Source organism: Rhipicephalus microplus, chromosome 7 (assembly GCF_043290135.1).
Source record: "Rhipicephalus microplus isolate Deutch F79 chromosome 7, USDA_Rmic, whole genome shotgun sequence".
Classification (NCBI taxonomy): Eukaryota; Metazoa; Arthropoda; class Arachnida; order Ixodida; family Ixodidae; genus Rhipicephalus; species Rhipicephalus microplus.
The window spans coordinates 5,823,624-5,851,160 of NC_134706.1; the positions used below are offsets into that span (position 1 = coordinate 5,823,624).

The following is a 27,537-nucleotide window of genomic DNA, read 5'->3' on the forward strand; positions in this document are numbered from 1 at the left end:
AATACTGGAACGACCACCCTTCAGTCATTGTCGACATATGTTCACGTTCATTCGCTCAACGTGTAACTGACCATCTTCAAACCAACAACCTCTGACGTTACGTGTGTTTTTTAGCGTACACGCATATTTGTTTGTATTATGAACAAATGTATAAAATTGTAGTCTATGGGTTGATTACTCTCATCAATTGTTAACCCCACTCCTCATGTAATAAACACACTAAGGGCACTCGACCACCCGACCAGAAAAAAAGTAATTGCAGTATGTTTCTAAAAGCTAGTTTCGGTTTCTACCATGGCCTGACATCGTGACACGGTACGAGCTTCTCGTCACGTGCTCATGCAAGATATAGTGACGTTTCCAAGACCGCACCACTCAGTGACTAGAGTCTTTAACTATGGTGGCTTAGCATGGTTCCGTCCAAGGAGGTATAAAGAATTTTTTTTTTACAACCTCCTTGGCTCCGCCAGTGATGCACAAGCCTTCATTTTTGATGCTTTGTTGGCGCCCAAGCGGCCACCTTGCCAGACTACAGCGTAAAGTCACCAGAATTAGTGCTGCAGCCTGACGTCAACTTAGTATCAATGTCGGTGGGTGCGCACTGAAAACGAAGACTAATACCAAAATAAAATATCTGAGCATTTGCTGATGGTCACACCTGCTCAGAGTACTCTCTGTATACATGACATTGGCATCGCAGAGTAAATTCCTCTTCGAAAAAAAAAAAGGTGTTAGTACCCTTTAAAAACACTTTGGATTTCTTATGCATTCCTTTCAGACTATTGTAATAATCCTCCTCCGTTTACCCACCTGAAGAAGTCTGCACGACAAGCGGTCACATGTCATTATGACGTAACCGATTTCGGCTATCTGTAACGCTGTGGTGACGTCACATCTCGTATGAGTAATGCCGAAATCTTGTATGATGTTATCTTAGCTTTCGTACTCCTCGAGTTGCCGTAGATGGTCACTTTTCCCGCTTGATGAAAGCGTATAAATATTTCCCCTCAAAATGTTGTAACCATGTTGGTTTGACTAATGAGTAATCGTACTTGACCAGTCATCTGAATCCTGGCCCATTCCCACACCGGGATTCTGAAAAGCCAACCAAGTAATGATTTTACGTGGTTGTTGGTGCTGGTGGTCTTACAATCGAAATATTTTCATTCAGATTGGAATCATTACAACAAAAAGTCAAAGTGGCTGACGTAATATATTTATGTTACAAAAAGTCTTTTTAAGAACAAAAAAAACCTGTCAAACTTCCAACAATTGTAATAGCAAAAGTTTTCCTTGTCGTAGTTGTCTTTCATTGGTTGTATCTAAAAAAAACAAGCTCTTCGAACTTTTCTTATTCTATTGAACATACATAGTGAAACCAATAACTAGTAAGACAGTAGTACTTTCCTGGAATAATCATAATCGACTTGAGTCATAGCGCAAGTGACTACCATGTCTGTTCATTAGCAAGGATCAATCACTTCACACAAATACTTTCGTGTACTGTTTCAGTAGGTCTACAATCAGTCAGCATAATATTCATGCCTTTAGCTACTACAATAATAAGTCATCGGAGAGTTTTAGTGCCCGAGCCCAAAGCGGCTTGTGTGCCCAAGCTCTTGAGTTCTTTTGTATTTTGTGGTTACCTTCGGGGATCAAGAGAGAGAGGGGGGGTCAGTGGGGTCTTGGGATACGGGCATTCCCTTCCCTCCAATCGTTCGTATAAAAATGTACGGTTAGAAAAATGCATTTAGAAAATTAAACTACAAAGCTGTAAATAAGATAGCCTCACCACGGTGGTGTAATGGTTAAGGTACTCGTCTGCTCACTCGCAGGTGGGGTGATCGAATCCAGACTGCGGCGGCTGGATTTTCGATGGAGGCAGAAACGCTGTAGGCCCTTGCGTTCAAATTCGGGTGCACGTTAAAGAATCCTGCATGGTCGAAATTTTCGGAGCTTTCCACTACGGCGTCTCTCATAATCATATGGTGGTTCTGGGACGTTAAATCTCACATATCAATCAGTCAATCAAATAAGATAGTACTTAGAGGGTCACTCGAGTTTCATAGTGCATTTTTTAGCGAAAATAATTCCTGAAAAGCAAGCACCTTCCTCAAAAAGTCAAGGCATTTTCAAGTGACCCCCCCCCCCCCCCCTTAAAAAAGTTTCCTCGCTACGTGCCTGGGGTAGAATACTAAAGAAGACAAGAGCTTGCGAAGCCAACGGCTATGGGCCCTCGGCACTGAAGCCACCTAATGAATGGTCCCGACTAGATAAACGTTTTAAATCTTGGCGGGAAATGATTGGCGTCAGTCTGCAGTGACGCGAGCCATCCACTTGATGATTTCGTCCATGCCGTAGCCAGTCAGGGAGCTCGCGTCCACCATTGCTATGTCCTGCGTGGCGGCACTGAGCACGTCGGCGAGCCTCATGGCGTCCTTGTACTCCTCCAACGGCGCCGCCTGGTTGGCGTCGGTTTTGCTGAACACCAACAGGAAAGGGACGCTCTTCAGGTTCTCGAGGGTCAGAAGGTCCAGAAGGGTGACGTAGGTCTCGCCAAACTGAAACACGTTCGAAGAGTCGGCCACGTACAACACACCAGTCGCGTCCGAGGTCTGTTGGTGCAGGAAGGGCGCCATTTCGCCGCCCACTTCGCGCACCTGACAAGTCTTGTTCTTGGAGATCTTCAGCAGCGTCATGTTGACCCCTATGGTGGGCCGCGTCTCCTGCAACTCGACGTTTCTTCCCTTGCCGCTAATACGCTGATGGAGGCATTTCAGAAGCGATGTCTTGCCAGAACCCTTGGGCCCGACGCAGACGATCATGCTGGATGCGAGAGAATCTTGTTTCTCACACTGTTAAAAAAAGTAGATGTACGAACTTTAAGTTGTTACAACATTAAGGCCCCTATTAACAAATAAACATTATCGTTATCTGAAGCATTACTTAAGTTGCTGTACGCTTTACGTCAGTCATAAGCACTCAAAAATGGCAACAGAGTAGCTGCAAGATTGATTTGTGAATACTGGCCAAGCACACCGAAGGCACAATAGCGTTAAGGAAAACGCGAGATAAGAATGAGCCTGGTTTCTGAATACGAGTCTCACTACCTATGTAGTAAATCAAGGTAGAAACTGCCAAATTAGTAACTTTACTACTATGACGCTCTCTGCTTACTATATAAAGGTTCTAGCGAAAAAAAACAGCGCAAAAACGACAAAAAAGAAGCAGAAGAAGCAGGACAGAGTGCCGATAATGATGCTGCCTCCACTATGGCTCATACCCACTCAGAGGAATTGGCTTAGAATTGGTTATAGAAAGCTTTTAAGCTTTTCAAGCAATGCGTAATTCTAACAAAAGGAGGAACGAACGCCTTGTGTTCTGTTTCTTCCTGGTAGTTTTCGCGCTGTTTTTTTTTACAATGAATGTGTACCAACAAGCTCGAGTTCACACGTTTCTCAAGTATATAAGTGACAGCACACGGTATACTGTTTCACATGTTTACCCCGGCAAATGCATGCCTAACAATACGAACCCATACGCGTTAAGGCAAGGGCGGCTCACCGATGCTTCTATGTGACACACATTTTAATAACATCCTAAATATTATAAAGAGCCATAATATAAATCACTCGTCGTACTGGTGAGCTAACCATGAACTTAGGCGCACTATCCACGTCAAATGAAACCCAAACAGCGACAGGCCTTCGCGATGGTATAGTGCGTGCAAGGAGGATTAAAGAAAAATTGCTGGAGTGGAAGCTCCAGCAATGCCTTGCCAGAAGAAGTGAAGTCACCTTTTGCCACTGCCAAGACGGCGGAAACATGCTCTTTTCTGATAGTGCCCACTTGAAACTCAAGTAGCTTTGATATGTTGCGCAAATGCTATGTTAGTTCTGTATTAAAAGATAGTTATTCCCGACGAAATAACACACAGAAACTAGTATGGATAACTGAATCTTCAAAGAACTTTGCCTCCAATTAGAGGCTCACGAAGGAAAACTAGTAACACTAAGACGCACTTGGAGCGCTATGTGGTCCGAAAAAGTTCTCACATTAAACTCGTTCGGCCTGCGAGAGAAACGCTTCGTTTTAAATGGCTGAAGGGTGATAACTTATCATGCCCTTAGTAAGATGGCCGCCACAGCCACCATCTTGCCAGAGGAACGGCTTCACTTCTGCGCAGTAATTTCCACACCAGCCATTTTTTAATCCTCCTTCAATGCGCGCCGTCCATTTATCACCATGGACAGACACGCACACATGCGCAGAGCTGTCGAACAGGAAGCTCGTGCTTGTCGATGGGGATAACTGGGCGGCGCGCAGTATACCATTGCGAAGGCCTGCCACTGTACGCGTGTCATTTGCGCGGACAGAACATGTGATATCTTGAACCCTGATTTTGATAACTCGCTACGAGCACATGCGTAGCATAAAGCTGCTATTCCAAAATAATTAAAAACAATTGTATTAACGCTGAATTTTTCATAACACTGTCACAGTTACAGCATACGTTACAACATAAGATATTGCTACCGACCAAGGCGCCTACTCGTCTCATGACCCTCTACTAACCCTCAAAATATAAGTATAATAACGACAATATTTATTACCTCCAAAGGAGAAAACGCTAGCGAAAGGTAGTAAACGTGTCAATGGAGTTGTCCATTATTTCGGGCGGAGTAAAATTTAGGCCAACTCCAAAACTAGCATTGCGCTTCTGGAAACACCAAAAAAAAAAAAAAGCAACTGGCATGCAGAGACGTAGCAAGTACATGCAACTTGCACAGCACACGATAATCTTGCGCGAGTTAAATCTAAGTGATATCAACCTGTTTCTTCCTAACGTTGCAGGTAAAGGCGCCGATTAAGGCATCAGTGATCCCTTTAGGTGATTTTCAGCGCGACACAAGTAACTGTTGACAGCGCGCCGTCGCATAGCACAATTTTCAGTTTCGTCTTCAAGAAGACGACGTCGAAACGTCTTTGGCGTTTTCGGGCGACTCCTCAAGTTTCCCAACGTGAAAAGTCTTCAGTTTCGAGAGGATGAAGTTGAAGACACATCTGTGAGCCGGCTGCTCTTTGATGGCCGAGGAGGCATCTTTCCCGGCGTACCTGACGATAGCGAGACCTCCGGGGTGTTCCTTCACGTACTTCGTGACGTCGTACACTTCCCCTCGAAACAATATCCACGCGTCGTCCTCGGCGTTGTGTTTCTCCAGCTCTTGACGACTGATAGTGGAAGTCATTAGTGCGCCACACTCTGTTGCGTGTCGCGAAGCGACGATTTGTTGTGCGTACAATCTCGGCAGTTACGCGCGCCGAGCGACAACCCGTTGCTAGGAGCGCCAAATCGTTGCGATCGAAGGCGCAGAGACGAAAGCGTAGTGAAATCTCAAGCAAGCAAGCCGCAGAAATCTGATCGCGAGGAGAACTTTGTATTTTGACATAGAGGCTGCCATCTTGAAAAGCAGTGTTTTGAACTTACAACGCTTATTCGTCTATAATGAGCCTAAAGTTAACAAAATATGACAACACTTTATTGCAAGTGGCTTCTCAATGAGCTAAAAATCGCTGCTATAGTTAACTAAATTGCTTGGAAGTGAGTGTACTGCTCCACGCATTGCCCAAGGAGCCTTTATGTGCACGCCTCTGAGACTTGCAAGTGCCCACACCCTGCCCACATAAACGTTTTAGCACCGCGAACGCAGCGCCGTTCTCCCGTACAAACTTTTTTTATTTGGTCAAATGCTGAAACATAAATAAAATAATAATATAAAAGTTACAAAAGCATTTTGATTTTTGTTATTTTTAAACACAGTATTTAAAAACAATTATATTGCCTTCAAGATTGGTCGTTGTGCAGCAAAACAATTTAAACAAGTCTGTTTCCACATACGCACAAAACTCTAAATAATTGATAAAAAATAAACATTATAAAAATTAATCAAAGTATGAACTAACAATGGTAATTTATTCACTAAAAACCGAAACTGGAACTTTTTTCTTTTTGCGGTCGAGACTGTTTTGCAGTCAGAAAGTCGAGCCTAGCCACAATCCATAAGTTCATATGTGTGTCGTTTGCTATCAAGTTTAGCGAGCGTGTTGTACGCCAATTCGGGTCAGTTTTTTTCGGTCCGAAATCCTTCGTGCGTGTGCTACTTTGCTCCGGGATACGCTTTTTTTCTTCGGGGAGGAGGAGCAGCCATCCAACGAGGGAACTTTACGCCAATCTCGGCTTTGTTGTTATTCCCCGTCGCGCACAAGGAGGGATTTCACGGCTGCTACTGTAGTGGAGGATGCTTCTATTCTGGAACGAACCACGGTGAGTGCTTGGACTCCGTCGTGTGCCCAGTTCGCTTCGAAGCACCCGGGACAGCGTCACGAATGTTGGTCCGTACCGCGAAGCAAGCGGACCCTACTAACCACGCGTACTGCCCTTCTGTGTACCGAGCGAGGTGTGGTATCGGGGCGGCTGACGTAGCGACGCGCTCTCGCAGCATCGGAGTCGTTGTTAGGCCTATTCCTCACGACAGACCGGCGCGTCGCTCGATATGGCTCGTTTTCTTTGTTTCGTCCTTGGGAATTAACGTGATTTATCGATACATTTAATTCGTTTTCACGCCCGCAATCGGCGTTACAAGATGTTGCCGCTAGCGAGTTACGTACGCTGGAATTTTCGCGCTCTGCGGCGCGCGCAGCTTGTGTATCGTGGGTTGTGGCGGGGGATCGGCATGTTTATTTTGGACGCGGTTTGCGGAGAGACTGGAATGGGACGGGCGGGAGAAAGAGCACGAAATGTTTTCGACCTTCGTCACAGTGCCTGCCGAAGCGAGTCTGTCCCACGTCTACCACGAAGCCGTGTTTATTTCTTCGGCGTCGTCTCTGTACGACGGCACTCCCCGTTTCCTGGCCCTCACCGAAAGCCGTGTCGGTGCGTGCGTCGAGTCGCGTGCGTCCCGACGGTCGTTTTACATATTTGCGAAATCTATCCTCTGGATGGGGGATATCATCGCTCACACCCACACTTACAAAGAAAAAAAGAAGTGTGACGTCTTATCCCGTTCACTTCCGTTGGATTTCTTTATTATCTTTTGAGTCTTCCGGAGTCCCGAAACCGCCGCGATTCTTCTCTCTGTTTTTCTCCCGGTATGTTCGTGAAGAAAAAAAAAAGATATCGAAAAGTTTCGAGTGATCGGAATGCTTTCGGCAAGCGCTCAGCCTGTAAGCAACACACTGCTAGCTTGGCGTTTCGGTGGCCGTGAAAGTAAAACACCTGGCGTCGGTGCATGCATTCTTGGCTCGCTTCTCAAGTAATCGCGCGCTGCAAATTGGATTCGCTGCCGCGCTTTTTTTTTTTAATCTTTTTTCCTTGCAGCGGAAGACGTAGCTACGTGTTTCTACCTTTTCGACGCGGTGTTTACGTGAAATTTTTTGCGGAACTTGCAATCTCGTGGCTTGATTACGGCAACGTTTTCGCATTGAAAGCGTGGCTTGTGTGTTTTGATGTTGAAATCGGGGAGACGCTTTTAGTTATCCACACGACGCCTATATATGTGTTTATTGTGATGATTTTATTATTAGTGAGTACAGTCCTAATTAACCATGCAGGAGAGAGTGTGAATACAGGACGCTTTAAAAAGCAGACTATATACTTAGATACAAAACAAGGAAGATTAAATGACTTCGTATAATTATATACTTTCTAAGGATGCATTTTAAAGGAAGAGGACGAGCAGACTTATACTAGGAAGGCAGTTGTGGACAACACAAGCGGAAAAAGGAAAATAATATTCAGGGCTTGTCTCTTAGTTTTGGGACAACCTCTATGAAAACCGGCAGATAATGAAGCCGCAGCTGGTACAGGGTACTTTTAATGTTAAGTTTATTGTAATAATTGTGGTGAGGAAACAAAGCAGACGAAAGGACAACTTGCCGCCAGCAGGATTCAAACTTGCAACCTTCGGTTCAGTTAAGTTAGGTGGGTTTAAAAGTGTGTACGAGAAGAAGAAGGTGTAATACTTTGGGAATGGCGGCTTTCAGTAATGGATGGTAGAGCAGGAGTTACCTGACGATTTGAATAAAGCATTTACCGCGGTAATATACCGAGGTAGAAAACTTAAGCTTTTAGTTTGGAGTGTGTTTCTTCTGCTGTTGCTAGCGACAAGGCGATTGCAGTTGAAATCAGTGCTTTGCAAACTGCCACGATTCCGCACTTAACGCGGTAGAAATTTGGGCGGCCGTTGAGGTGTTAGCTCAACGAAATATTAGCCCCATCACATGCATTGAACGAATCGAACTGAAGTTGCGGTAGCCATTTTCCGCTTCGAAGAGTCCCATAGTATAAACTAAAGACTAGATCTAGAGTATAGACTATGGATAAATACACTAGAGGGAACTCTTTTGCGCTAGTGGCTATGGGAACTGCAACGCAGGGCGCTTCAGCGAGCATGGTAATGCTGGGTAGTACACAGATTTGTCTAATTTTCATATTTTCGGCTCCGGTTGGCTTCGCGTGGCTCGAAGCTGCTTTGTCACGAAACAAAACAGCAAAGTTTCAGCAGTTGCTTTTTACTCCGTTAACCATTTAGGCTAACCAATTCAATTCAAATCTGATCACGAAGTTCAAAACGGTTCGTTCTTTCGTTGGAAATAAAACCAAAACACATCAATAAACGAAGCCACAAGTGCGATCCGAGGCCCGCAAGTACGTAGACTAGGCAAATTCATGTACCGTCATCGCCATGGTCGCTGAACGAAAACGATTGCAGCCCCAGAGTCTCCTCTAGTTGATTTTAGGAAACTGTATGTGTATGTAGGGACGTTGGGTTTACCGCGTATTCGTGTTTGCCGCACTAGCAAGGCGTTCACTCTTTTCTGCGGCTGACTTGAAAACTCCGCAGTAACAATGGCCATTTTCCCGGTGGAACATTGTTTATATAGGGATTTCATTCTGTCTCGTTGCCTTTGTTGACGTGTCGTGTTGGCGTCGCCAATGCAGCAGCTTCGCCCAGTGTTTGTTCATATACACACAAAAAAGCCTACCAGACTGTTTACAGGAGCGAACGAAGCGTGAACTACACTGATAGTAGAGGAACGTCTGTATCTTCTCCCCTGATAGCCTGTTTGCAAAAGCACTTCGTGACATGTTTTGTCGTTTGCATTGTGTCATCGTCCCCTGGAAGTTCTTGCCTTAAGCGCTGAAAAAAAAAAAAGAAAGAGTGATCGCAGCTGCGCATACAAAACTGCAATACAGGTCTAAATGACTTTCTGTGACTTACAGCTTGGCGGCTGGGCTGTTCTTGGCCATATAAGATCGACGACACTGGTTCGATTCTCGATGGAGGCGAGATAATTTCGACGGGCGCTCAAAGTAAGAACATACCATGTACACTTATGGGAAACACTATTGGGAGAACGGAAGCACGCTCTCATCAGAGCCGGCGTGTTTCAGGTAGAATAGCGGGACATATCCGTCGCGGGTGATTCCCGTTATGATCTGTAACCACGAGGGTTCCCGGACGCGAAAGCCTCGACCAATTGATTGATTTGTGGGGTTTAACGTCCCAAAACCACCATTTGATTATGAGAGACGCCGTAGTGGAGGACTCCGGAAATTTTGACCACCTGGGGTTCTTTAACGTGCACCCAAGCCTCGACCAAGGACAGACAGGTTCGCTCCGGGCTGTGTTTATATAGCGTATTCTAACTAGGTCTGATCAGCTTTTTCTTGGAAACTCCGTTTCGTTTACTTTTTCGCCAAGAATTCTACGTAACTTTGACATGCTCGTGCCGCTCCTGATCTGCGAGATATAACCGAGAGGTGCACTTTCGACAGGTTCGGGTGTCAATCCAGTTTAAATATCTGCAACGCTCTCGCACGCACTACCAATGTCACGCGGACACTTCAATCGCGATCAGGACCTATTGGGAACAACACGATTGCGATACGACTCCGTTATCGCGATTTGGCTGACGTCTGCGTTAAACTCTGTTTAGATTGGGCGGTACCGTGTAGCAGCGATCAATTCGTCGATCGCGATCAAGAAATCCGATCCGGATTGGCCCTTGGTCGCGCTCCCGTGTGATGCCAGTATTGCGCAACAAAATACTTTGCTCTATCATCTTGACGTTTTCAGTGTTTGTATTTTTTCTTTGTCAGATTTCTAATAACAATATCTGGGGTTTGATACTGCTCATTGTGTAAAGTCTGATGTATAGCTAGTTTCGAACGAGTGCTTGTCTTCGAGACACATTGCTTCGCATCGATGCATTGCTCCATGTTTCGAAAAGTTAATTCGAGCGCGAAAACTCTACCAACTAGCCCAAAATGCTCTACCAACTAGCCCAACAGCAAGTTCTCTTAGATTGCTCCATGTCTTTTGCAATGAAGCTACAAATGATGCAATTTTTTTTCTGGAATGTAATTAAACGTAATGCTAACGTGTACTTCTCCTCCGCGGTTAACAGCGCTAAATCAACGCTACGTTTTCCTTTCCGAATGCGCGGTTCGCGCAGTGCCTCTCTCTCATCGTCGTCACGAGCCTCGCACCTCTCCCGCCGTCCGACGGAGGCGTCAAACGACGCGATTAATATAGAGTGCTTCTCGCGGATCCCTTGGGAAGCCGCATACGTCTACCCGTGGCCCCCCCTATTTATTAATTCCTCGAGCCGTCTCGTGTGTGTGTTGTGTTCTGGAGCTCTTCTTTTCTGCGGTTGCTGCTAAGTGGCTCTTAACCCGTGCCAGCCCACCCCGAGCTTGTCGTCCATTTCCGATGGAGGCTGAAATGTTGTAGGCCCGTGTGCTCAGATTTGGGTGCACGTCAAAGAACCCGAGGTGGTGGAAATTTCCGGAGCCCTCCACTACGGCGTCTCTCATAATCATAGCGTGGTTTTGGGACGTTAAACCCCACATATCAATCAAATCAAAACCGAGCTTGTCGTCTTCTGCGGGCGACGGCTTGCCTGTCCAGCGTATAGTCTTGTCTGTCATCCTCGGGTGCTGCTTCTCTGCGTCAATCATAGCGGTGTGCTTCGCTTTTTTTATTGATGTTTAATTAACGACGCCATAAGCCACGTCGGGGCTGTAAATGTAAGTCAATCATAATAGTGGAGGGCACCCGAAATAACTCACTCAGGTTATCGAAAGGTACATGTTTTCACAGGATCGAGACGGAGACAAAGGGTGCACACAGTATGTCCCTTGTGCAAATGTTTATTTGGCCGAACTTGTGGCCGGTGAGAAGATTACGATACACACTGGCGTTGATAGCGGCGAACAGTGCGTCGGCCGTCGCTCAACTGACCATCGTTGGGACGCGCCGTCTTTCGTTACATCACGCGTCGAACTTTCCAGCCTTATCACTGGTTGTCGCGCAAGCTCTAAAATAAGCTTCAGTGTTCGCGTCCTGCGTGCAATCTTAACAAAATGATGAACTACAGTTAGGCCGCGGAAACTCAGCGCTAGTTTCGGTTTCATGAAACATGCACGCTCGTAGCGGTTGCCAGGCTTCCTATACACCTTTTCACAGGAAGGAAAAAAAAAACACCGCCATGATGGGCTGTGCGCGAGAGTACAAAGGCTAAGGGCGCAGTGCATTTTCGAGAGGACGCGCCAATTTGCACAGCCCAAGGAGGGCCGCCCAGGGAGGCGTTTATGAAAAGGTGAATAAGATCCGGTTGAACGGAGTGAGATTGACGTCAGTGTTCGCATTTATTGGCTTTCACGAGTTTCTACAAATAAAAAAAATCGATACCCCTGTAAAGAACTTCTCTTTCGTTTATGTCTCTTCTTATTCCTTAATTTAAGAATTTTAAATCGGGCGTAGTGCGGGAAGTGATTGACTTGAGTTCGTCGCGCTTGCCTCCGCTCCTTCTCGCCATTCAGCGATATTAGGAGCTGGATCGCGCTCAGTTATCTCGCTCGGTTTGCGTGTCGATTCATGGAAAGATAAAGACAGCAAGTTGTGGTGGACAGAGAACGGAAGCTGCAGTGAGCTACGCCGAACGAGTCAACCATGTTTTCCGAGGCTCTGTGGTGTGCTAACCCGAGGATTTCGAGTTCCGCGAAGGTTTTTTTCAGCGTTTCGTAAAGACAACGAGGGAGCACAAGAATGTGAACCCATTATTTGAGCAGGTATTGACTTTGCATGAGTAAACCGTGTTCTCGGCAAGCCTGACTGGACTGACAGGAGTACAGTGTCGCTTCACTAATTGGCGAAAACAGCAGCCAAGCTGCTCTCGTGAAAATGCGTTTGTTCAAAGGCTTGAATTCGAGTTGGCTCGGCTACATAGTTTTAGCTTTTTTCTTTTGGCGTGTAGTTCAAATGATCTCAGGTAAACCTCTTTGTAAACAGCGCCAGCGCCACGGTGAAAACAAAACTTGGGACGTCTTTTCGAAAATTCTCTGATCACGTAACGAGCGGAATGCACTTTCGGCGCGACACACTGGTGCCGTATGGAAAAGATCATCGACATCTGCAAGCGGCTAGCTGTCGGGGGACACAGCAGGTTTTGTTCCTTAACGAGGCGCGCCTGCTTGTGCTCCATAATTATAACACTGCATGATCTTTGACGCCCACGAGCATTGCTAGCGATCGTTCGTCTATTATTATTTTTGTTTACTTCGCTGCGCCCCTCGAACTGTGAGGTATAATGAGAAGATGTAAGGAAACTAGAACGGTGTGGCATCTACGAGTTCTCTGCTTTTTCGCAATATAATTTCAAACGGTCGTAGCCTGGGTGGTTATGAAATGCCGCTATAGGTGACGCGCGACACAACCAAGAACCATTCCTGCAGCGTCGTTTCATTACAGCCACCAAGGTCAGATCGCGATGTAAACACCCCGCCATGCTGTGCGCGTGTCGTATACCCACTCTTCCCCGGCTTTTCCTGCACACCTGTTTGTTTTTGTTTGTTTTTTGGTCACGTGCCCCAGCACATTACGAATCTCCCGAATATCGAGAGGCTGGCTGGATTACGAATCCCGACAAAGTGCGTGTGATTGGAACGTGGACATGGCAACCAGAGCTGTGCGGGGAGCGTGCTTCGAGGTTTTTTTTAGCGGTGAAAAATCTGCTGGAACTTCCTGAGCAGCTGAAATTTCTGATACTTGAATGAATGTTTATTTGGATTTTGTTGCCATTCTAACGGATATAGTCCATTATATGCTTTATGCTAGATCGAGAAACAGAAAGTATGTCCTGCGGTCAACGCTCTATAGCGGTTCTGCCGGTTTCCCTTGCTTCGTGCATTTCCTATTTTGCACATGTGAAGCATGATCGCTATACTGTTGCATGCCCGCCGCGATGGCATGTAGCGTTACGGTGCTCGGCTGCTGACCCGCAGGTCGCGGGATCGAATCCCTGCAGCCGCGGCATCTTGGTGGAAGCGAAATGCTGGAGACCCGTGCGCTTAGATGGAGAGAGAGAGAGAGAATTTATTTACAGAAAGGTGTGCTTAGACTTACGTCAAAGAACCCCAGGTGGTAAAAAATGTCCGGAGCCCTCCACTATACGACGCGTCTCTCGTAAACAAATGGCGTGGTTTTATCGGACGTAAAACGCTGAAAATTATTGAGCCATAAACCACATGGTGGGTCGCGGCAACAGTAGCGGCTTTACTTTCACAAGCCGGAATGTGCATATAGGGAAGAGGAAGCCAAGTCCTGGAATCGCCGTTTACTATACCCCAGCCGTCGTGCTTCTAAATAAAGAATTAATCGCTTACGCATCAAACGTCTGCTGCCGGACATAACCGCCCTGGCTTTGCGCTCGTGTTTTCAGAGTTACTGCTACGTTCGTCGGAACATACATCTCGGAATGACACGGCGGTGATAGTTCCGCAACGAGAGAATTACGGCCGCCTTTTTTTTTTTGCGTAATTTTTTTAAGTGAGAAATAGAGAGATGACTAAAATGAGTGTTGGCGCGTCGAGGCATACGTGATGGCGACTTTTTTTCTGTTCTGTGGTCATGTCCGGGCAGCGCTTTCATTCGTCGCTCGGCGCAGCTGCTTGCCGTCTTTCATTTAGGAACAACTGAATTGGCAGCTTTAGAATAGCATACGCGGAAAGATTTTGTGTTTATCGTCACTGTGCATGCGTCACAGGCTAAATAAAGTTCTTTTACGTACGGATCTCATATTTCTAAGTTGACGTACGCACCCTAGGCTTTTAACGCTAACGCTATGAATCATGTTCCAAAGATGTCTACACTCGTAAGAGAGAACGGAATACAAGAAAAACGGGAAGGTTAACTTGACTGCGTTCACTTTGCTACCCTACCAGTGGGGAGAGGAAAATAAGGGTGCAAAAGAGAATTGGAAAGACGCATTGCACACCACACACACAGTGCAGGGTTTCACAGGCGGCCGCACAGTTTTGTTGCCTCCATGAGTTGAAGAGGGGCTGATGTGGCTTTCTGGGCTGATTCAGAGGGGCTCACTGCTAAAGGAAACACTTTCTTGTGCACAGTGTCCGGGTTTCGCTCACTGGCAAAAGCATAGTGGCTTAGATTCGCATCAGACTACTTTTGGTTGACTGTTCTGACTGCTTTTGATAGAGCAGTGCCATGCACGAACAATTTTTCTACGTCTACCAGCATTTATGGGGCTTTTAACATGACAAGTGCTCATTAGAGTGTTCCCTTTAACAGTTGATGGCTTTGTATTTGGAGACCATGCACCAAAGATCTTCTCATTAGTTAAGGGACGATCATCTAGTATCGCCTACGTCCTAAAAAAATGTCCTTAGACCAGGCCGGCGTAGCTGAGAGGGGATGGGGTAGGGGGGTTACCGGAGATGATAGGGCGTTTTCAAATAGAAGCCCCAAACGCTTTGGGCCCTTAGTGAAATAGCGTCAAGGCCACTGCGCATGCGCGAGACCCAAACATCGTTCTGGTTTTGCGTTGGGAACGCTATTTCTCGAATTTAGCGGGAACCTGTTATTAACCGAGGGTCCCGCTGCAGTCTTCCACTATGGGACCTTCGTCTGTATATTTTTTTTCTGTACGACATTTTATTGCGTAAAATAATACATGACTTTGACGCCAAAAACTTCCCCAAACGCGTTGCGTCAAGCAGTCATGACGGCAACCACTGAATCGACGGCTCCGGGCAAAGAATAGGGAGACCTATAGCATTGGTGAAGTGTCCAAACCGCTGCGGACCCTATCCGAAAGCTCTTAGCTCTTGCCTGACCCAAAGGGAGTACACGTAGTGGGCTTTGGGAGCCTAAACATGTTTGGTCCCTGTTTGAAAACTCCCTAATGAAGATAGCCCCCCCTACCCCCAACCTAACCGAAAAACAAAAAGTACCGCGCAATGTCTGCCTTAGAATCTGTTTCTCTGTTTTTTTTAAGTGTCATGATCTGCCTCGTATGTGATTCTCTCAAATAATAACGTGAAGTATCTTATATTATCATTATACTCATCTCTGAGAGTTGTAAGACTATGGCGCAAGAAAAAAAATAGATGCATGTTAGACCTGAGAGGGTTATTGTAAATGTTTATTTGCTCCTTGACAGCGCCCAACGGAAAGCTAAACGTTTGTCTCATCTTATATAGAATGATAATGTACGTGTCAAGACAAGATGAACTTGCTGAAAAGAACAGTTTGAGTAGGGCATACTCTTTTTATTATTATTACTGCAAATATTTTTTTTCTTCACACTGTGCATTAGTTTAAGAAAAGCCGAACGAAACGTACGAAACGCAACGCTGCCTCTTCTTCCGATGGAGTGACGGCTCACCTTGTTCTTTTTTTTTTTTTGCGCCTAATATTGGGCTGACCGTGCGCTTTTATATTCAGAAGGGTTCAAGGCGATAAAATATGGTGTAAAGAAAAGGACAACCAGGGGTAAGGCATGACGTTATGTTTTTTTTTGTTTTATTTACACTTCTACCTCTGTGCTGAAGCCAGGAAAGGGGAGGCAGATTTACTTCAAACGGACTAGCGGGGGTGTTTCGTATCTTGCTTTTCATCCTCCCCCATCTTTTCTTTAAACATTGTTTCACAACTTGAACGTATACTCTGCGCTATCCTTTCTTGTTCATTCTTAGTTCTTTGTCGTCTCGCCACGGTGGGATATTTATTCTCGGGGCTTGGCTGCTGACCCGAAGGTCGTGGGATCGAAACCCTGCGTGTTCTCTTGGTTTAAGTGCGTTTTTGAAACGCCACGTGGTCGAAATTTCCGAAGACCTCCACCGCGGCTTAGTACCTCGTATATCGTGGTTATAGAACGTAAAAGCACAACCATTATTATTATTATTATTATTATTATTATTATTATTATTATTATCATTATTATTATTATTATAGTCCTTAGCCGTTGGTGTGTCACGTAGTCTGCAGTCTGTCTGCCCCGTTTATTTCTTCATTTTCTGCGATTTCGCGCGTACACCACGCCAGCTATCTGTCCTTCCTTCGTATATCCTCAGTTTTATAGCTTTGTGTACACGTGTGGCATTCGGGCTGGACGGCTTCCGCTACGTTGGGGGCAGCTCGTTGCGCAACACAAGAGAGGAGAAAGAGAGAGGAGGGGAGCGATTGCTCCAGAAGCGTTCAAGCGAGCGGAGAAATAGAGCGGATAAAAGAAGCGGAATACGGGGGAAGAAAAAAAAAAAAGACCAAAAGGTAGAGCTAGACGTACGGGAATAACTAGAAAGTACGGTCGTTCGTTCTTTCTTTTCGTCTTATTTTGTCAGTTACTACTTTATTTTTTTTTCTTGCTTGTGTCGTACCTGAGCGTAGGAAAAAGCTCGCGCCTTGTTGCTCGCCAGAAACGCGGTCCCGCGTGCTTGCGTTTTTCGAGGCGTGACTGCAGTGGCCCACTTTATTTGTTGCGGCGCGTATTCGCGTTTCACGCGCGCTCGGGCGATTTTTGCCGTTGCGACTCGCTCACCGTTGGTGCGTGGGCGGCTTCGGCGAGTGGGCGAAGCGAAGCGCTTGGGCGCAGCGTAGCTTTTTCTGTCGCGCTGCTGCTGCGATCGACGGAGCGAAGTCGTGTATATACTTAGCCGATAGTTTTTTTTTTTTATGTTTAGCGTCGCGTCGCTTAGAGCCGGGTACCTTTACGTCGATGCGATAGCGTACGGTTTCTTCACAGCGTTGCTATAGCTTTACCGTATGCGTGGTATATGGTAATAGCGTTGCGAAATGAAATCATGAGCTGCATTGAGGCGAAAATATGAATGGCGCAATAACGCAAGGTAGACACGGATAAGATTCTTGCGTCATCATGTTTTGATGCGCTGCCAGGTAAGACAAAAGTCTAAGAAAAACAGAGAAACAGCACAGAGGGATGCGCAGACCAATATGGGTAGTCTAATCTACGAAGGAACATGAAAAAGGGGGGCATTTGGTGATAACACACACTCACACACACACACACACACACACGCGCGCGCGCGCGCGTACGCACGCATGCACATGCACTCGCACACACACATAAATTAATCTTATCAAGGTCTCAAACAATGTCACCGACACGCTTTATCACTCAGTACGTATGCGATGACGTGGTTTCCTTCAAAAAGTTTATTTCTTTTTGATAGGAGTGATCGTGGAAGTGCTAACGTTGTGTCATTTGTCTCCGCTCATCTACGCAGCGCATTGTTTCACTTCGCAAAGGTCATACCAACCAGTCCCTGTGAAAGTACCGTGAAAGGCAACATCGTGTTCGACCCGTAGATAGTGCACATCGGAACGCGTATGTATGTGCAGACTCCTTACGTCAGCACATTTCTTTTACGTGATTTTGTTTTTGCCAATAACACTGCGCCTTTCATGAAAAAAGCCCCCTGCCGATGTCAGTGTGCGCTTACGACCTCTGAAGATTCGGCTCCAGATTTGCTTTCGGCATCGGCCAAAAACTACGTCAGCAGCCGAAGCCTTTCGGAAGGGGGGGGGGGGGGGGATAAGGGAGGATCAATACATCTGGTGAGGAGACGAGGATGGCTTTGCCAAGGGAACCGTGGAATTATTATTATTATTATTATTATTATTATTATTATTATTATTATTATTATTATTATTATTATTATTATTATTATTATTATTATTATTATTATTATTATTATTATTATTCATGGAACGATGCATGTACCAGGTGCACGCTTTGAACGACGCCTTGCGAAAAATTGGGCGTCACCTTTTTCGAGGCTTTGTCGCGAGCGGAGATGATGAGAATTGCAAATTCGGGAGACGCGCCGTGCGTGAAAACCGGAACTCCCGATACGTGTAGATGCGCTGACGCGGCTTTGCGAGGTATGCGCTTTTTTGTTTTAGGTTTTTTTTTCTTCGTATTCTTCTCTTTGAGAAACGGTACGTGCGCGTAAAAGCGCCCGGTGTACTTTTTCCCCGTTTGTGGCAGCGTTTGCAGAATTCGCTTGCGCAACCCCAACCCGCGGAACGGTGAGGCGTATCTGCACTGCTTCTGCGGAGTGTCATGTGCGGGCCTGTGGATAGAAGAAGTATGGCCGATCGTTCGCCGTCTAGGCGCAGAGCCGGCTGCAAAAATAATTCTCGCGAAAATTGCATGAAAAGAGCGTCGCTTGCTTTTGTGCAGCCTCGCTTGCGATATCTTTAAGGTACAGCAAAAAAGAAAAGTGAATTTTCGCGTATTAGTAAAGGATACAATTTCGCAATCCAGAAAACACCGCTCTTACCGCGAGCGACAGGACGCTTGGTAAGCGGGAAAACGAAAACGCGCGAAAACGAAATGTGGGTGGGGATTCCCGCACCCAACTCCGCGACGTCATAGACTTTGAAGGCGTTTACTGGGTCCTGCGTATAGCTCCTGATCGGTAAAAATGAATGTGATGATGATATGTGGGGTTTAACGTCCCCAAACCACCATATGATTATGAGAAATAGTGGAGGGCTACGGAAATTTCGACCACCTGAGTTTTTTTTTTTTTAACGTGCGCCCAAATCTTAAGCATATGGGCCTACAGAACTTTCGCCTCCATCGAAAATGCAGCCGCCACAGCCGGGATTCGATCCCGCGACCTGCGGGTCAGCAGCCACTAGCCACTAGACCACCGCGGCGGCCAGTAAAAATGTAGTATGTTGTCATCTGTAGGTTCCATCGACTTAACATATCAAATTTTAGAAAATTCTATCGAACCAGTGTCGTGAAAATGCGAAAAATACATTTCGAAATGAGTGGCGTCACGCGTAGAGATTACGGCGCGAATTTTAAAAATGGAACTTGCACCTTCATTTTCTCCGCTAGTAATGAACTTATGACAGCAAAACTTGTGGCATGGGAGTTTCTATAGTCCCAGGGTTCGTCTTTAGTGTCCCTTTAACACGCAAAGTTTCAGGAAATTTTGTTAAGCCTATGTCATCAAAATACAAAAAAGTATCACTGAAATTTGTGACTTCACGCGTGGTGATTTCAGTGCGAAGCTTAAAAATTTAAGTATTGCCTTAATTTTCGCTGGTAATTATAGAAGTACAATGATAAAATAAGGTATCATAGTTTTCAGAGTGCAATCTATCAGTCTAAGCCATTTTTTTTTTCATTTTAGTGTCTCCTTAAACTCATCAATACAGGTCTGTTGCGTCAGATTTTCGACCGTCGTTCCCAGTGGTTTACTTACCAAACATAACATTGTAATTGAGTGGGTAAAGAAGTGTGTTTTATTATCTGACAGTTAAGGAGGTGGTGGCATAACGCTTAACCAAAACATGTCGACAGCTGTCGCCCCCTCCCATCTCCATTTTTTTTAAAGATGTAGTCAGACATTTTTAAAGATGCCAGAAAACGAAACGTCATTCTTGTTGTAATACACTCTCTGTAACGAAGCAAACGCATTAGTTGTTTTTAACCCTGCGTTGGGCTTTTATATCTTTCTTGAGACGACCACGCTTCTTCGTACGTGAATCCTGGTAGAGCACTTTTATTTCAAATCCTGCAAAAGGTCGCAGGATTTGATCCTCCTAAGGAGGATCCTCCTCAGGAGAATCCTCCTAAGGTCGAGACGACCTTAGGTCGCAATTTTTGTCGAGTCTTTTCACCGCATTCGGCGCCGTTGTTGTTGCGTGTGTCGCGCTTGTGTAACATTTTCCTTGCGCACGACGCGGAGGCTGTCACGCGCCCTGCATTCGCGAGTTCTACAGCGCACGCCGCTCTGCAAGCAGCGCACGTCGTGTAGTACATTGCGACCATTGCGACGCAGTGCCTCGAGAACGGCCCCTCGTCGCCGGGCCGGAGACAGTATCGTTTTTTATTATCATTGTTTTCCCTCCTTTGCTGTACGATTGTTTTCGCGCAGAGCCGGCGCGAAATGCCCCCCTGTTTACGACGGCTTGGTCGCATGCCGCCGCTGCGACATTGTATCGCCGTCCCTCATTGTTCGCTCACGTTTTTCGCGTACGGAGGAGAGTCTGTTTGCACTTCACAGGTCGGAGTCGCTTGGCCTCTGCTGGAACGTGACATGTTACGTCATACAGCCGCCGCCGTACGACCCTCAACGAAGGCAAAGTCATGCCTGCGGCGTTGTATAACTGCAGCTATCGCTGCTTTGCCAGTGGCAGTTGCCGGTCTGTGTCGTTGGCAGGTCCTTAATCGTTCACGTAATAAATCGAGAAGGCGAAAGACCTCTATTCTTTAGAGGATACACAGTAATCGCGAAAGAGCAAGACGAAATATGGGCAGTACAACAGCACTGCAAACACGTACACATGCATACATAAGTCCTGTTGTGTGCGTTTCCGTCTTCGTTCGCATCTTTCAAGTATCCTCTAAATCAAGAAATGGTTCGATCTTCTGATTTTCTTAGTTGTACTGGATCTCCATCACTCCCGAAAGTCACCTGCACCTAACGTGGTTTCGTATGGCCTCCGGGACTGGAGGTATTACAGACTTCGTGCACGTCACGTGCCTCCGTGATCGCCCACCCGGGACATTATGACACCGCAAGTTTCGGCGTTTCGTGAGGTCATGCGGTGACGTAATCGCATCATGGTGATTTCATTAATTTTTGCACCACTCGAGTTTACACCGACCTCGCGAAGTAGTGTCGAGTCTCGCCAAATCTCGAAGCCGTTGATGGTCAACTTTCGGGTTTGGTTTAAGCATCTAATTCCGCTTGAACATACGCCGTTCCGATTCGCTGTTCTCATTACTGTGCGAGTATGTCCACGTGCTGCCGTTATACCAATGACGTCACACGTGACGTTTCGGCTCAAATCATGTGCTCTTCTGCTATAGCCAGGGTCGATAGCGGCGACACTTGGAAATCTTTCAGGGGAGCATGAAGGCATGGAATTTGTGCGTTGCTTTTGGACTTAATGTTTTCCCTTCGGGTGCAAAGGGGTGCTGGCGAAAATACCGTGGGCGAGAAGGGGGCTCCATTCCCTTTATGCCCCTAGCTGGCGCCGACTCAGTGCGTAGATATTTTGATGTAAGAGTATATAGGTTATGTTCTTTTTATGTGTGATTTTATTGTCTCGGTACAGAATACTGCAGCATTTCTCTTTGATTCGATGACTCCGCATCACCAACTTCTTAGTCACCGGTCATCCTATCTCTCATTTTCAATACATGCTAGCTGATTTGCTTCATCTTTACAACCATATCATTCGGATATCTATTCATCGCGATTCTTTGTTCATCGACCCTCGCATGCAAGCATGGCGTTCTTTGGCCCTTATTCCGCAACACACTCATCATGTACATCGGCCCTTTCCAAACGAATGAGTGAAAAAGTATTTTTTTTTTACAATGCGTTACTAAACTGCATATGATTACTGTTTATTCAAAACGTGGGTTGGCAACCTGCGGTTCGCGGAGAAGTTTTATGCGAACCCAGGCACGATATGAAAATGGTGGCCCCGCCGCTATGCTTGTGACTTGTTCTCTGAAGGACGACGTGGCAGTTTTGACGCCAAATTGACGTCGCCTGCGACTCAGGTTTGTAAATTGCAACTTTGTGAGATGCGTTCAGAAGTTGAACATCACGTCCGTTCGCCGAATTTAGGTAGCGTAAGCTACGGTGGCCGAGGTTGAGCGGCTTCGTGTGGCTTTCGAGAGTCGTGCTACGCATGCCCGAGAAGCAGTGACGTCACAGTGCGCAGAGCTGGCACCCCGAAGAAGGCCCGGACGATCCTGGAGTGACGTGGCAGTTGTGGGCTGGCGTTTCACTGGCGTCAGCTCGCTCGCTAGTCAGTTCGTTCGTCCATCCGTCCGTGCACGCTAAGTATATCCTGTCATATCCTAGCTGAGCCTCTGTTATTTTCTCTTCGCCTGCAAGCCTCCTTCTATCACAGTTCTCAGCGTGTGTTATGTCCACTGAAGGACAATGCCCTCTCTCTCACCCAATGATGTCCAGTTTACCCTGTCCTGTGTGAGCTGGTTCCGTTCAATGCCTGCGAACTTCACGATTTGGTCGCTGTATCTAACCTCCTGCCGTGTTCGGGCAAAATTTGCTTCCCATCCCTTCGTAACCGTTCGGTTGCCGCTACTGTCCACCGTTTTTTTTTCAATCCTATTACGTGGCCGCCCCAGATCCATGTATTTCGGTCGATGTCAACTTAAGATACCTGCAACTCCTGTTTGTTCCCTTGACCCATTCTGCCGTTCTGCAACCTCTTAATGTTACGCCTATTGTGTTTTGTTACACGCCGCTTTATCGTGATTTGCTTTTCTGTAGTTGCGTTGTCATCCTGATGCTTTAGCCCCGTCGGTTAGAGCTTTGCCGCTCTGCGTGCTTACCGTTCTTTCTGCCCTCATCTTTAGCTTCCCATCTAGTACGTCCGCCCTCTAATGCGTTGTCTCTCTGTGTGTTTGTATAGGCGAAGTTTCCGCATTTCCCAGTGCGGTACCCATCCACTATATAAACCCGCCGTACTACCACGCAACACTCCTCCGTGCCTTCTTCCCACCCGCCCATGGCGTTTCTTTTTTATTGTTATTATCAACTTTTTTTTGTTTTGTTCTAACCCGTGCACAACAATAAGTGCTTCTTTACCGTATACCTACGCTCTAAGCCGCGCTCAGCGTGTCCCAGACCCCGTTCCGAAGGTAGATAACGTAAGCATCCGGTCGTGTGTTGTGCGTGCGTGTGCGTGATTGGAGCGGGGTGGGGAGGGGGGTCCAGTGTTTTTTGTTTTTTTTTTTCGAGGCCGGTGGTTGTTGCTGTAAACGCGCGTCCCCTTCTTTTTTTGTCCCTGAACACGGTGGCGCCGGTTTTCGAAGGAAATGAAACAAACAACGATGGCAACGAACCGACCGACAATAAGGAAGGCAGGCGGTCGATGCCATCGACTCCCGCGGAACTCCGATTTCGCACGCGACAGTGCCGCGTGTGACAATCGAACCCGCCACACACACACACGCGAGCCGTCCTATCGGAGTAGTTGATATGAGGGGGGTGAGGGTGAGCGCTAGTCGAACGTCCTTCCGCGACCTCGCCGTCTCTCCCTTTCCCCCTCTCTCTCTCAAAGCTGTTTCAGCTCGGCTGGTTTTTTGTCCGCAAAAAAAGGGGGGAACGAGGCCAATAAACCCCTGGTGCTGCATTCCGCGTTTTGATGATATCGCACAGACCCCCCTGATTTTCATCGACGCCACGCAAGCTGTTCGTTCAACGCAAGGCGTTCGCAAACTGAACTCGTTGCTGCGTTGCCGTGGATGCGTGCGCTGTGTGTCTGCATATACTAAGTGCGTGCACGTAGGCCCCTGTGCTCAGATTTGGGTGCACGTTAAAGAACCCCAGGTGGTCGAAATTTCCGGAGCCCTCCACTACGGCGTCTCTCATAATCAAATGGTGGTTTTGAAACGTTAAACCCCACATATCAATCAATCATCAATCAATAAGTGCGTGCACGTGCGCGCTATTTCCCTTTGTTGTCGTTTGTCCTGTCGTCGTAGCCGCGGGCTGCATCGGTCGTCTCGTTTGCGCAGTTGCTAAAAAGCAAAGCGGCGTTTTTTTCATCGACAGGACGTTCGATTGACGCACCGGTTGCTGACTCGCTTTGTCTCGATTCCTTGTTCCCGATCGCTGTGTTCCTCTTAGAACGGGTACGCGTTTGTTCGTGTCGCAAGCAAAGTTATGCAAGGAACATTCTATAATACAGGATGAATACATTGACTTAGGAGAAAACTGCTTTCGCCTCGGGTGAAAAATAAGGCACACTGCGAGTTTCTTATTATTTTTCGTTTATGCTTTTGTTTATCTGAAGAACTACGCTTGTTGCGCACGTTACCACGCATCTCCTCCTGTGCGAATATGCTTGATCTCTCGCCTACGGAAGAGGGTTGTTGACTGAAAATGAAGCAGTGGCGTTATACCGACGATTGGCGCGCCGCGGCAGGCGTTGCGGTCGACGACCACTTAAACAGCACCGAATAAGTGACGCAGAAAGAGCGTCGCAGTAGCAACAGCTGCTGCTGCCTCTTCCACCGTGGCGCACTTCAAGATGCCTCCCGAGCGAATGCCTCCCACGTGACCGGTGTTGTACTTCGTTCGTGTATACCGTTCGTGCACCCACTTGTGGCCTGAATGGTCGATTCGGGCCTTGACGAAGACTGCACGGGCTGGCGTAGCGCCTGGCGCGCCCCTGATTGTCGGCATCCGGTTACGTATGGCGTCCGTAGTACGCGAGTGATGTTGTACGACGTCTCTTTATTGAAGTACTGGCCTCATTATTTTATTTTTTGAAAACCGTTCTTATCGTTGCTCTCAGTAAAAAGCTTAAGGGGACCCTGATGCATCGGCTTCAGTCGATTCCAATGACACGAATAAAGCAGCCTTCTCTTTCTTCAAAATCAACGTACTGAATCCCCCCCCCCCCACCCCCGAAAGCTTTCTGCATATCACCTTGCGCTGCACTGCTTCCGGGACATCGGCCCCATTTTGATCCAACAATGATGTCATGGGATGACGTCACAGTGATGTCATAATATGAAAAATATTTGCAATTTGGGACGCCATTACAGAATGGTGCTTTTTTTTTTACACATCACTCATGTTAAACACGCTGCCGTGGCACAACTTTCGCATTTGATGAGGCATCTAAGGCTATTGTCTTAAAAAAAAAAACACTGCTGTCGGGGACGCAAAAAATTATTATCTATATATCGTGGTGCTCTGTAAAGTTGCCATCTATAGTGGTCTTAAAGCCCATCGTCGTACGGCTTCTACCTTCGCCCCCCCCCCCCCCCCCGCCCTCCTCATACTCTTAAAGCATGGTCCCTTATGCCCAAGGCGACTGGAAGGCGAAGGCCATCACTTTTTCGTGTCTGTGGATTGTATAGACAACCACCGCAAGCTTCTTGTACGCCACGTGGTTTCGGCTGCCTCCGTGGTGATCGGAGGCACTGGAAGCTTCTCTGCACGTCACGTGGTCCTGCCGTGCATCTAGGATCGGCGTAACCTTGTATAGGCCATGGTGTGATGCGAAGATGGTGTCACCTATGACGTCTCAGATTTTAGGAACTTAAGTGGTCATGATGGCGTAATACGATTGATTGTTTCTTTTTTTTTTCATCACTTGTGTTGACGCTGACTTGCGCTTTTTGCGTTAGATGAGACATCTAGGGCTTTTTTTTTAGTAAACTTTACGCTTTCAACTGTGGTGCCTTTCCAAGTCAGCGTTTTCGGCCTTTTAGAAAAATTCAAGAACACGAATGAGCAAGTTGATCGGTTGAAGTTGCACACTATAGAGAGGGCTGACTTATCCTCGACTTTCGTGACATATATATATATGCTGTGCTGTACCTATTATGCAGTCCTGTTCTCAAGAGGCGTGTTTGTGTAATTTACCTGAAGCTTGATTTTTTTTTTTTACCTTACTGCCGTATACTTTTGTTCACGCGGAGCCCTACGTGGCAGCGGTGCCCCTTACACGACGACCTTACTTTTCTCTTTTTCACTGTTATATGCCCGTCGTCTCTCACCCCACGCTTCCCTCCCACATCACAAGGCGCCGCTTCAGTGCGGCTCGTCCCATTGTTTTCTCGGGGGTTAGCTATACCACTGTTGGACTTTGGCTTCGTGGCGGGTCTTTGCTGCTGGTTTAACCTCCCTCCCTCCCGTTCTCGCAGGAACGCGCGCTGGCTGTCATGGCGTAATGACACTCGCGAGAGTCATGTGATTGCCTGCTTTCTTGATCGGCGCCCTCTGCACGACGCGGCGCTCGTTGTTCTTCGGCGGCCATTACATCGCGTTCCTACATCCGTTGGTTTTTTTTACTTCCTTCATTGCTCGCGCCCATTGTCTACGTGCGGTGGAGTCCGCTGTCTCTCTCTACACGTCTACGCAACACCCCGCATCGCCCGGCTTCCACTTGCGCAGCCTTCTTAAACGCAGCGGAATTCGTATGCGCGCGTGTTTCAAGGTTAGCCCTTCTTTGCAAGCCACGTACTTCTCCGCTTCGCCGTAAAATTGCGCTGACTTGCTTTAAACACCGCGACAGAATAATAGTGTGTGCCTGCCACAGGTCTGACTCGTGTCTGAGTCCCATCTTGGTCGTCTGTCGCATTGTTTCGGCGCACGTGAACAGAACGCGAAGCGCTCTGCTGCTCCCAGTTCTTCAGTAATTAAGGTCTTCGATGCCACGGAGGAAAGTGCTGTCCGCCTTTGTCACGATGCCGGGGCGCATGCGCTGTTCCCCTATATATGGCTGAAGCCTCTTGGTATCTGAGGTGTTCCTTCTGGCGATGCTGGTTGTTTCGGGCCCTGTATACCAAGGCACTACTATAAAACGGCAGAGAGCAGAACAAGAAAATGAAAAGCAGGTGGATCTGATGGGGGAGCTTATTGTGCAGCACGAGTCAAGCATAGCATAGAGTTTCCTAATATACACTAGAGGGAACTCTGGCGCCAGTGTCTGTGAGCTACAACGCACGGCGCTTAAGCGAGCATGGGCATGATGGGTAGTACACACATTTGTCTAACAGTCGTACTTCTGGCCTGCTTTTGGCTCCGTGTGTGTTCGTGTGGCTTGGCGCTGTTTTCTCACGAAACAAATATTAGCAAATGTTCAGCGGTTGCGCTTCACCATCTTATTCTTTTAGACTTACATTTCCAAATCGGGTCACGAAGTTCAAAAGGGTTCAATCTTTCGTTCGAGACAAAACCAAAGCATAGCAATAAACGAAGCCGCAAGTACGATTCGCCGCCCACAAGTACGAAGACTAGTCAAATGCGTGTACTACCCATCATTCCCATGGTCGCTGAACGATCGCAGCGCCATAGTCCCCTCTAGTTATTTTTAGGAAACTCTATGAAACATAGGAAACCGACCCGATGCGTGATCGCGGCGTGTGACAGAAGGCGCGTGTAGTGCTGGCAAAACTACGGCAGTGCAGCGTTACGCAGCCGTACAAGCGTTCTCGGTCAATAAACTGTCTCCTAGAAGGCAAGTGCTTGGGCCCGAAACTGCTAGCGGAAGAACCGTGGAAGAACAAGAAGCATACGCCATCTGAAGGTATTTCAGTACCCAGCATCGGTATAAGTGAATGTTGCGTGAAACCAGCAATGACTGTCCAACTTTTTGCATTTCGAGTCAAAAGAACGTTTTGCTGGGC

General features: G+C 47.0%; 2 protein-coding genes across 3 annotated transcripts in view; one reads left to right on the top strand and one right to left on the bottom strand.

Annotated features, from left to right (window-relative positions):
- Positions 1–1,194: 1,194 nt before the first annotated feature.
- Positions 1,195–5,453, bottom strand: LOC142767238 (ADP-ribosylation factor-like protein 16). Of its 2 annotated transcripts, none has more exons than XM_075868513.1 (2): positions 4,833–5,453; positions 1,195–2,826 (listed from the first exon to the last, which is right to left on the bottom strand). In XM_075868513.1, the coding sequence occupies exon 2, from the start codon at positions 2,823–2,825 to the stop codon at positions 2,310–2,312; it is 516 nt and encodes a 171-aa protein (XP_075724628.1). In that variant the 5' UTR covers position 2,826; positions 4,833–5,453; the 3' UTR covers positions 1,195–2,309. The 2 variants fall into 2 exon arrangements, with proteins under 2 accessions (XP_075724628.1, XP_075724627.1); XM_075868512.1 differs by having other exon boundaries at positions 1,195–2,855.
- Positions 5,454–6,166: 713 nt separating this feature from the next.
- LOC142767239 (ras-related protein Rab-40B-like) overlaps positions 6,167–27,537 on the top strand; it is a 41,324-nt gene continuing 19,953 nt past the window's right edge. Inside the window, exon 1 of the mRNA XM_075868514.1 lies at positions 6,167–6,325. The gene's annotated coding sequence lies outside the window, so the exon portion shown is untranslated. The remainder of the gene's footprint in view (positions 6,326–27,537) is intronic.